Raw genomic sequence first — 11,396 nt, 5'->3', positions numbered from 1 at the left:
CCAAATTCAAAAATTAAAACCGTAGCTTTTACGTCACTACGTGTACATACAATAGCTTTACCAAAGCCAAATCCCTCCATTAACAATTTCACCAATTTCAAATTCATAGAACATACAAAACTAGGTACTCCTTTGTTTTGATACTCTTTACAAACACACTTCAATCATTTCTGCTCCAATTTATTTATGAGCTAAATCTAATCATCTAATATTTCTGAGTCACATATTCTGTGTCAATTATACTTTGGTTTTTGCATTACAATTTCAAAGATTATATGATATTACAAATTATTATTCTTATTATATTTTTTAATCGACTATCAAACTAAGATACCCAAATTATTCTTTCAAGCTCAACTACGATGTTTGAATTACCACCCCCCCCTTTCAAAAAACCAAGCCTAGTGAAAACAATTGTCCAAGAGAAACTTATGAAGACACATTTCACCAAATACAATCAAGAAGATTTTTGCTCTGAAATCTCCATCAAAAAAAACTGTTAAGCCTTATTAAACCAGATCAATTAGAACATCCAACTTTATGTATTGATTGAGCTGTTCGTCCATCCGATTTGAGGACAAACCACATTCACCCAAGGTAATGAATCTGTGGCTTGAAACTTGATTCTACCTCCTATACGAGCAGCATGAGTGACTAAACGAGAGATCCTTTGACGTTCATCTTCACCTTGACCTGGATAATGTAAGGTGAATCCATCGTTCTGAAAAAAAAAACATATTGTCAGTCTCTGAATGCTGATGATATCTGAAATAACAGAAAGACAGAAAAGGAATTAGAACTAACGTGATTGACAAACCCACAACAGCCATCATCTCTACCAAACAAACTCCAATACAACCCACCATTCCCATCAGAGCTTTCCATAGTACTCAAAAGACTCTCTAAGCCATCCCAACCCACTCCAACACTATATCCAATCCCACCCAAAACAAAGACAGCCAGCACAACCAAAAGAAGAGCCAAATGCGATTTCTCAAGTAAGAAATCTTTTCGTCTAGACCTTAATGAGATTCTGTAGGGGAAACGAAGGGTTTTGAGTAAACCGAGGCTGAGAGCTAAACCTATGAAGATTAAACCTGGGATGATGATTGAAAAGAGTGAGATCCAATTATGGGTTTTTCCTGTCCAATCGAATTCTCCAGCGAAATAGACTTTGGAATGATCGGTTGCTAGGTTGAGAGCTGAGGTGTAACGGCTAGAGGAAGGAGGATAGAAATGATCTGTACTGAGGTATGATTGATAAAAGTCTGAAGGTCAGAAATAGCACAACTTTACCACCTAGTTCTTGAAAGAAGATGAAGAAAAAGATGACAAAGTCGTACACAAGGTCTATAGATTCTATTGTTAGATCTTCCTTATTCACTCCATACCTTCCAGATCCAACGAGTTGATTAGGAGCCAAATTCTTGATTGTCTCAGCTACCGATTTCGTCCATTTAGGATCCGGTCCATCTAATTCGTTTCCTGTCTCCCAAGCTAATATCGTTGGATCTTCACTTAATTTCATCTATAAAATCAAATATTGAAGAATCCACTTTAGATCATGATTTTCTACAAGTTTATTTTGGGTTTGAAATACTTGCTTGGGTATAAGGGTTCGTATAATTCAAGATCGTAGTAATGTAACTTGTAAAATCTTCATAGACAATTGAACTTGTATCATAAAACGCGCTAGAATTCGTATCTGGAATTCCTCTCCAACGAAGAAAGGTTCGATAACCACCATGATCTATGGAGAATTGAATCAAATTAAAAAATTTATATTCTGATTTATAGATCATCTTTTGGATGATTAAATGAAAAAACTGACAATAGTCATATTGGTCTGTTAATGGGATGATCAACTTGATTGCATATCTAAACCAAAAAGATCCCCATCAATTTAATTCCCATGATCGAACTTTTAAGTGAATCTCTTCAATTTCATTTTGGCTTACAATCTAGCCACATAGACCACAAATCCGAGATGATCTAGTGCTTGAGTATTGAAACTCCCAAGGTGAGGTTCGATTGCGTTTTTACTTCCAAGACTGACCCCAAGTGTAGTTGATCGAACGGTGGCTAAAAAGAGTGACAGAGTATTAGTGAAAGCAATAGGATGATTCGATGTGAGATAGTTTTCTTTTAAACTTACTTGCTCCCATTGTTGCAGCAGTAGCAAAAGCGTCAAGAATTCTCTGAGAACTCGGAAAGCTACCTGTACTTCCAACATTCTCATCAATAGCTTTGAGATCAATCCAATAGGTAAGTATCAGCCATTGTGACTGGATGAAGTTGATTTCCAGTGCTATAAGCTCACCTAACCAATAGATATTGGGTCCTACAATCTTGAAGGGCCGGCCATCAGGAAAGATAAGTCTGTGAGAGGCTCTTTTGATAAATGTATTTGAGTCTGGATCAGATCCAAAGGCTGGTAAGGAAAGAAATCTTCGAACTTCATTGGGTTGGTTCAGTGTTATGGAAGAAGGTTGAGTGAGTGAACATGATGAGTTTGACATTAGGACAAAAAGACTTGTGGGTTTTCTTGAGTTCAATTGAGTTGGTGGTTATTGCATAAAAGATCAATCAAGTGTTGGTTAAAGAACGAATGATAATTGATGATTGATTGATGGTAATGAAAGGTAATGATTGATAAATTAATCAAGCTTTAAAAGGTTTAGGGGATTATCAAATGAGTTTTAGTGAGTATTTATTAGGCAAGCGTTCTGCTTTTCATTTAACTTGCATTTCTGATTTTCAGGGGGGGTTTATTGAAAGGGAGATTGGTTGGCTATCTCGCTAGTCTTTATCAAATAAAGGTCCTTTTCATCTTCACCAAGTCTGAAGCCAAGAGCACATGCTCAAAAGTAGTACCGATTTCTCTTCACACGGTTATCCTTGGTGAGTTTTTTTGATTCTGAAAGAAAAGCTGTGAGTTGACATATTTTAAATTAACTAGCTCCTGTGTGGTTCTATCCATTTGAGGTGGGTGAGATTTTCAGGACTTGTTGCTTTACATACCTGCTTGTGCGCAGAGAGTGGTGATGGTGAAAATTAGTTGAGGTGGAGACTTTATCAGCTCATGATCATCTGGCAAGTCTCGAATGTTTAACTTTATCGATCTTCTTCATTCTCCTCGCTTATCTCTGACTCTACTTAACCGAGATTCAGAGATTCAAGATTTCAACTTGTAAATCATCTTCAGCTTCGGCCTTACTCATCCTCAGATCCCAGCAACTTAATTGAACCCAGGAACTTTGCTGTGGGTCTCCATCTCACTTCTGGTTAGGTAAGGGCAAGTAAGCTCAAGATCTGTTAACGATAAATCGGCTTTTTTCTCTCAGTTGTCCTCCTCGAGTTCAGTACACCACGGGGGGATCCTGGGTCAGAAGTTGGTCCTGACCGGTCTTCAACATGTCGAGTCGTATTCCGGCCCGTAGCTCGCCCCTGGGTAGGCCGAAGGCCACCTCGGGATGGCCTTCTCAGGCCGCCCCTGTTTGCGCCCAGAACAGCCAGCAGCCGCACCACGTTGGCCCATAGGCGACCTAGTTGGTCAGCGTGAAGGGGAAAGCGCGAGGACAGGACTTTGCTCGCTGAGGAGTCATTCTCGATAAGTCCGGAACTGATGCAAGCAAACAACTTATCATGTCATTGTCATGACAGCTTGCCTCCAAGTTTGTACGAGCAACCAAGATCTCCCCACAATGGTCCCACGGTCGCTCCTCGGTGCATTTACAATCAAGGACCGAGGATACATATCAACTCAGAAGCCGAACGAACGCGTCAAAGGCTCGGTGTTAAATTGATATGGAATGATTCTGGTCGGTTCCAATCACCCAAAATCACACATTTTTGACCTTGTTAAGAGCATCACCAACGCGCCACAAACTGAAAACCTCGTACAGAGCAGTACAGTTGCCAGTACGTCACTGTACTGCTCTATGTATTTTGATCCAGCGACACTTCTCTGCAGCGCGCAAACTGGAGCCGTCTGGAAACCAGACTTGGACTTCCACAGACGTCTATCCTTGCGAGTTTAGCAATCATGTATTTTGATCGCTGTTCATGAAGTTTGAAGTTTGGACCGCTCTTTGACAAGAGCTGGTCTACATGTGTCCGAACTATGTCCAAAACATGGGAAAACAGGTTTCCAGAGGGACCCAAAAAGAATCTGGTTGAACCCTGTGAAACCTAATTGTTCGGAAAACAATGCTCACACACCTGGCCAACCGTGCGACCTAGGTCGCGCGGTGGAGGGTGAATTTCGGAAAAATTTGGAAAACGTATTTTTTGACTTACGTTTCTGTCAGAAATCGTACGTTTCCAGGCGCCCGTTGGTGATGCTCTAACCGTGACAATCTTCTTTTTGAAATGTGATGTGACGAATTGCAAAATCCATTTCGCTCTTGCTCTGCCTCCTCCAGCGGGTCCCAAACAACACCCAGATGATCAAAAGCGTCTGATTGGTCATCTTGCGCATGAACGGTTGATCACCGTCCTTCTTTGCATTGTTCCTCTGGACAATCCATCACTGATATCCTAAAGAGGCCTTCAAAGTCTCTGATTGGTTGGCGTGTGCCTTTGAACAGGTGGTCGCGTGGCTGCATGTTCGAAAGGAAGTGAAGACCAATCAGAGGCTACATTATATACTAATGCACCCCTGCCATCTCCTGGGAACACAGTGTTCTCGCATCGCAGCATCACCCCTGGGTAACACGGTTTTCTGGTGTCTGATCATGATCATGAGATAAAAACCACCCCTCTTCGTGTGCTTCTCCTCTTCGCCAAAGTTTCATATTATCAACTGAGATTGAACATTCATTTGAACCATTTTTCATCACCTCACTCATCTTACTTCATCGCGTTCACGGAATGTCATCTCAACAATCACGTGTGGGACCGCATTCGACTCTGTCCATGAGTCAGCTGCTTTCATTTCCTTGTCTTTCACTTCGTTCGCTGGTATATGATAATGATCTCATCTCCTCTTCATACTTTCGACCAACCGTGCTTCCACTTTGACGGCACAATCGGTCCGTGGTAGTACTTCAGGCAAGTTCTTTCTCTCGTTCTTTTGTCAACCAGTACAGTTGGCTGAAATCGTTCACACAGGTAACAGACTGACATCAGTAGCCCGATGTCAGTTTGATCAATATTTCTTTGTTGAGATTTGAGATGTAGCGACCATCTCAAACCCAAATGTCTTTTCTTCTCTTCTCACATTCAAAATCAAAAAAAAGTTCCCTTTTTGCCTTCAAATTGTCGTCTTCTCATACTAAAACATTGAAAATCAAAAAAATGTTTTCTTTCCTTTTTCAACAATCTGTCCAATCTCTCTTGTTTTTATTCATCTTTCAATGAGACCGTTTTATGTGGCCATTTTGCTCATTCCAGTAATCCAGTCCGCTTTATGCCCACAATGAACTTGATTTGGTCTTGACAGCTCCTCATGCCCCAATTGAATCACCGGTCCCAATGAGGTCCAATGGGGTTTGGCCCCGGGATATTGAGTCCCTGCGGGTTTTGAAAAAGCCCACTGACCGTCGGAGGGTCGCACACGACCAGACCTCTGGCACCGCACGAGCACCCTCAAGCTGCTCTCATGCTGGCCACCAAGGTCTCCTTATGTTCGGCACACGGTCGTCGCCAAACTGACTACCTGGCGGTGGTCAGTCACTCCGCACAGAGTGGCGGTCTACTGGTGGCCGGTTGGGATGGTCATTTGGTGGTCAGGGTGCCCCCGTGGTGTAAAAAAGAACCGGTTTATCTCGAGAACGGTTTCAAATAACTCGATTTTGATGGTGAATGCACCTTTAATTGAAATCCCTGTTTATCTCGAAAAAGGTTTCAAATAACTATTCGAGGTTGGCATGAAATGTTAACACAGTGGAATCCGTGAAATGGCGATTGACACCCAGGTAGGAAGATTACAGTGCGAACCCACTCTCAGAAGAGGAGCAGCAAAGGCAGACGACAGATCCCCCCAATGGGTCTGGCCGTGCCACCAACAAGACAGTCCGGACTTTTCTCTCACTCCCATTTTGTATTGCGAGTCTTCCTCTCCTTTCCCTAATTAGCGAATTGTGTGCGATTTATTTACTCAGAAAAATCCCAACAATAAAATCGTCAATAATCAATCCTTTATACCTGTTATTTCAGTCGTCGTTATTATTTCTATCTTTTTCATTTATCTATCAGTCTAGCGTTATTCAATAAATTTTTATTTCCCGCCCACCACCCTCCTGCAAACAGGACTGGGTTAAGTTTCATGTGGTGCACAGTTTATTTCAAGAAATGTGTCTAAGTAAACTTACTGAAAGGAACTTAAAACATTTACTCAAAGAGGAAAAGAATGTTTGGGCGAAATCCTCGCAAGGATAATATTGAATTACTGCTAGCAACCAAAACCCCCTACGGGGTGGAAGCGGAGCTGAATGAAAAAACCTAAGCTGCTACAAACACATAGCTAAAATACGAGCCTAAAAATAAAGCTGCTTAATATAGAATATAAAAAATAACCTAATGAAAAGTAACACTAGAAAAACTAGATTCAACACAACACCGTTCCCCTTTTTTTTTTTTAAAAAAAAAACTACTAAGAACTTGATAACTTAACTAAAACACAATTTAAACACGATAACAAAACCAGGTAGAAGGGTGGGAGGGCCGCGAAATTGAAAGAACTACTTAGAGAGAAATCAGGATAGAGAAGATAATTTCGACGGTAAACAGCTAATGAGAATAATTCGACTGGTGGTAAACAGAAGATGCACATAATCGCTGTAAACCAAAAGATATACAGATATCCAAAAACTGTTAAAAGAGTTACATGTCAATAAAAGTCCGAATTATTCACATTCCCCTATGTTAATAACAAGTTACCAACGACAAGAAATGTGTCTAAGTAAACTTACTGAAAGGAACTTAAAACATTTACTCAAAGAGTAAAAGAATGTTTGGGCGAAATCCTCGCAAGGATAATATTGAATTACTGCTAGCAACCAAAACCCCCTCTCCGACCCGCCTATGAACAGGGTATCTAAAGAGTGGTGAAGTAGGAGATATAACAGGGTTTGTTAGTTGTCTTTTACATAACGAAGACATGCCCAATTTTTTAGAATACAAACTTATAATAAGTTTGGAATGAATAAACGAACCAATTTCTTTAAAAAATTTTCGAGAGGCAATAATTACCATCAAGAAGAATCGTCAGGAAAAAATGACCTGGAATGGCACTAATTACCAAATCAAAGGTAATAATTACCAGATGGCAATAATTACCAAACGTCAGGCAATCATTACCATGACGTATAAACATAAAACTCACCACTAAACAAAGGACACATTAGCTCCCACATGGGACACATGACCAATTACGTGTTTTTGATTTTCAGGTAAACGTAAAGCCACGTGACCGCGTACATAAATTAAGAACGCCTCGGACGACCAACGGCCTGCACTTTTAATATAATCCATGGAAGCACCTGCCTGAGCTAATGCAGTCGCTCCGCCAGATCGTAAGGAATGACCAGAAAAGGTTTTGTCGAAATGAATATGAAATCTTGATAAAAACCAAGCTCGAGAAGGAGGAGACCCGTTTGAATTAATGAAAAGTTCGGTAGATGCCATGAATTCTGTATCTCTTGAACGTAGATATGATTTGAGAAGACGGACCGGACAAGCGGAGGTATTTTCGAAAGATTGAATGATGATTGGTGATCCTACGAAAGTCGAATCGCACTTTGAATACAGTAACTGATATTGAATAATTTTTTTGCATTTTGAGATTTGAAGAGCTGAACGTAAAATAATTTTCTTTTCGTCAAACAAGAACTTTGAATCCGGAATCGTGAGTTCACCGAGGCGATGCAAACCACCGAACCCCACACCTAACATCGCTAAGAAAAGACAATCGTCGTGCGAATTTGAAGATTTGGCGACTACTGATTCAATTTGTTCTAACAAAAGCGGGTTTTTTCTGACTACAGGCTTTGACCAGTTCTTCATACACGATTTCATAGTATCTTTGACGTCTGGATGGTGAGTGTAACAAGGAATTGCAGGGAAATTTAACTTAAACATATGAGCAATGCCAACCAAATAAGCTCGTACTGAACGAGGTGAGATCGAGCAACTTGCAAACGAAACAAAATCACATAAGTTCTGAACTGAAGGGTCTAAAGAATGACCAAATAAAATGCAGAATTCAGAAAAGCGTTTAAAACCGGATTTATACTTAATAAGAGATGATTTTTGCACAGAAGACCGACGATCTTGATTTGACAAAATTCGTAAATCTTCTAGCGTAATATTTTTAATAGGAGACTTCTTTATTGTAGATCTACCCATGGCTGAAGATGAGAGTTAGTTACTTTCAGATTCGATTCAAAACCTCCTGATGAAAGAGAATGATTGATTTTTAAATATGAAATAGATACTGCATCTAAAGAACGAAGCACAACCTCGTAAGCTTTATCTGATAATAGTTCTTTTTGACGCGATAATTGATCCGCTTCGGAATTGGTGTCTCCAGAAATGTGCATGACCCTTATATCAGCTCCTGCACTTATTAAACGGTTAATACAGTACCTGAATATAGGTCTCACAATCCAATTAGGACAATGCGAGCTGAAAAGATCCACCACTGATTTGTTGTCTGAATAAACGAAAATCTTCTTCGCACCGTTATTAATACCGATATCTATAGCTGAAACAACTCCTAATAATTCAGCCCAATAGATATTTCTCTCTGGAGGGGGAAAAATAAAATAAAACCCTAATCTTGAGCTTGGTTCCCAAATACCTAAACCTGACATACAAGCATCTGAAGAAAATACGGAATCGGCTTCAGCCAAACCCCATCTTGAAGACTCCAAAACCTTCACCCCATCAGAATTCTTAAAAAATTGTGTCAACCATCTTAGATCATTTTGAATTTCTTTGTTAAGATGAATTTGTAAAAACCGATGAGCTTTCCCGGCAATTTTTTTGTACGAACTTTGCAGGGCGAACCTTCCCCATGGCATAGACGTGCAAGCCCAAGAACCGTGACCTAATAACTCCTGCCAATCTCGAAGAGAATGACTTGGTTTTAGCACAAAATCTTCAAAAGTTTTTACCAAGTGAGCTTTTTTGTCTGGATGTAAATAAAATAACATCTTTTCTGAATCCACCACGTGACCAATAATCTCTATTACCGGACCATGGATCTGTTTTTTCCAAACCCAGGGAATCCCGAGAATATCGAACAAATTGAGGAGTTTTGCTTGAGGAGTCGGAATTCTTCGACCTTTGAAATTGATGAAATGTTTTGCTGAACAAACTGCCCAGATGTCGTCCATCATGTTGTTCATATACTTGATGTCGAATACGAATTCTGCGATCCAAAGAACCAAAGAGAAAACTCCGCAAAAGATATGAGGAGAGGCTGAAGAACCGAAGGATAAGTTGTGATCTGCTCTATACTTCCTCCCAAATCTATAAATCTGGCGAATCTGATATTGAAGATGAGCTGGTAAGATCCTAAAGGCGCCTTCGACGTCCGATTTGAACAAGACCACTTCACCAAATTCCTTCTTCATGTTGATTAGGAAGGGAATAAAAGATTTTAGGGAATCATAAGTGACCTTGATGTTGTCCTTGTCTATCAAATCGTTCGGTGAAGGTTTCCCTGCACTCATATTGGAACACACTCTCATTTTTAGTGAATCCTTTTTTGAAACCATTAAAAGGGGAATGACTTTCATGCCTAACAACAGAGTCGAAAATTCTTGTCAATATCTTCCTTTATCGACCTCTTCTTGACACTGATCTTCTAGAATTTGTTGATGTTCGTCGCATGAGATATGATTTGGCCCGTCGATAACCTCGGAAGATGGAAGCGCTGATGACGGCCAAAATCCAACTCGCAAACCTTTGAGAACTGAATCGACAAATTGACGGTTCGGATGATTGACCAACAACGTTTCCAATTTGTCGACGTTTATCGGCGTCACTTTTTTGAATAGAAAAGGGTACTGTCTAAGTGCGTAAGCTGCGTCTTTGTCCTCCTCTAGAGACAGCGCGTCTGGAAACGGTCTTGCGTGCAGGCTTGACTCGATAGCCGGAGAGCACCCCATTGGATTCAACCTGTCCCAGATATAACCTTGCAAAAATTTCTGATTTGGATCGACTTCAGGAGAGATATTGTCGTTTACGGCAATTAACGCTGAAGATGACGACCTGGAAAGTACTTAACTGTCAGCTTCTCGAAAACATACAAGAAACCAACTCCTTAAAAGAGGAAATGATAAAGAAATACCAACCCGGAGATGAAATTTTTTGGAGAATCAGACATGTTTACATCCTGGATGTTCTTGTCTACATCCTTTAACATTCTATAAAAAACCTCTCATGTCAGACAATAGAATCAAGAGAAATTGATAATTGGCCTAAAGAAAAGATATTGAACAGAAAAACCAACACATCGATGGATCCTTCTGCAATTTGACCCAAACTTGCAGAAACCATTATTCCAACCGAAACAATATTGTTGAGCATCTTGCAGATTTCTTGTATCTTCAATCGCATAGATATCTTTATGTTTAAACAAATGGTCATAAAGATTTGGCGAATCTTTTCCTTTTTGGACAAAATCTTGGCGTCTTGGAGTAGATTTTTGGCGCATCTGATTCTGAAAAGAGCTAGAAGTCGATTGTTGAGGAGGTTCTTGATGGCAATACGTACTATTTGAAGTAGATGTATCCATGTTGTTGTAAGCGTTCTGCATATACTTCGTTTTGAGAGTCGATAAGCTCGGGTGTGCCCAATCCGCAAAAGATAGGTTTTGCTTTGTTGTGAATTTTCCTCTAAGAGCAGCATCAAAATTGGCCACACAAATCCAGTCTGCTTTCAAGCCATCAGACATAAATAAATCTTTGATGAACCCCGCATATAGTAAGAAATCTTCATAGCAGCTCGGAAAGGCTTCTTGATAGGTTTTTTGTAATATATCAAAGTAGTAAAACCATTCTTGCACATCGTTAAGCTCTTTTGAATATGTCCTATTCTGCAAAACCAGCTTTTTCTCTCTCCCTTCTGCGATAAGAGAGGGGTCCATGCCTTTCTTCGATGCAAGAAATTCACCTTTGATCCTACGTAAGTCGATGTATTTTCCTTGAAGTAACTCTTTAGACAAATTATCAGGGAAATCTGGGGGTTTGACGCTATCATTAAAGGCGTTGACTGCTTTTGTAAGACTCGATGCATAACCTTTTGTCGCTGCTGAGAAACGCACTGCGCTTGGCGAATAATGCTCTTTCGAAATAGGGCCCACATGAGTCCTAGGGTAGAAATCCCACTTCTTTTGATGTTTAGCCAATTTTTCATCGGACTCGGATGATACTGCAGAATCGGCA

The 11,396-nt window shown here is 40.2% G+C and overlaps 1 protein-coding gene across 1 annotated transcript; it reads right to left on the bottom strand.

Moving 5' to 3' along the window:
- Window positions 1–214: 214 nt before the first annotated feature.
- MELLADRAFT_71967 (uncharacterized protein) lies at window positions 215–2,625 on the bottom strand (the record flags this gene model as incomplete). Its single annotated transcript, XM_007410397.1, has 6 exons — window positions 215–1,528; window positions 1,605–1,750; window positions 1,832–1,878; window positions 1,959–2,082; window positions 2,156–2,245; window positions 2,321–2,625. 6 exons carry the CDS (start codon window positions 2,517–2,519, stop codon window positions 1,217–1,219), a joined length of 918 nt encoding a protein of 305 aa, XP_007410459.1.
- Between the last annotated feature and the right edge of the window lie 8,771 nt (window positions 2,626–11,396).

This window comes from Melampsora larici-populina, assembly GCF_000204055.1.
Source record: "Melampsora larici-populina 98AG31 unplaced genomic scaffold MELLAscaffold_20, whole genome shotgun sequence".
NCBI classification, from domain to species: domain Eukaryota; kingdom Fungi; phylum Basidiomycota; class Pucciniomycetes; order Pucciniales; family Melampsoraceae; genus Melampsora; species Melampsora laricis-populina.
The sequence above is the reverse complement of the archived record's forward strand: the minus strand, read 5'-3'. Positions and strand labels throughout refer to the sequence as shown.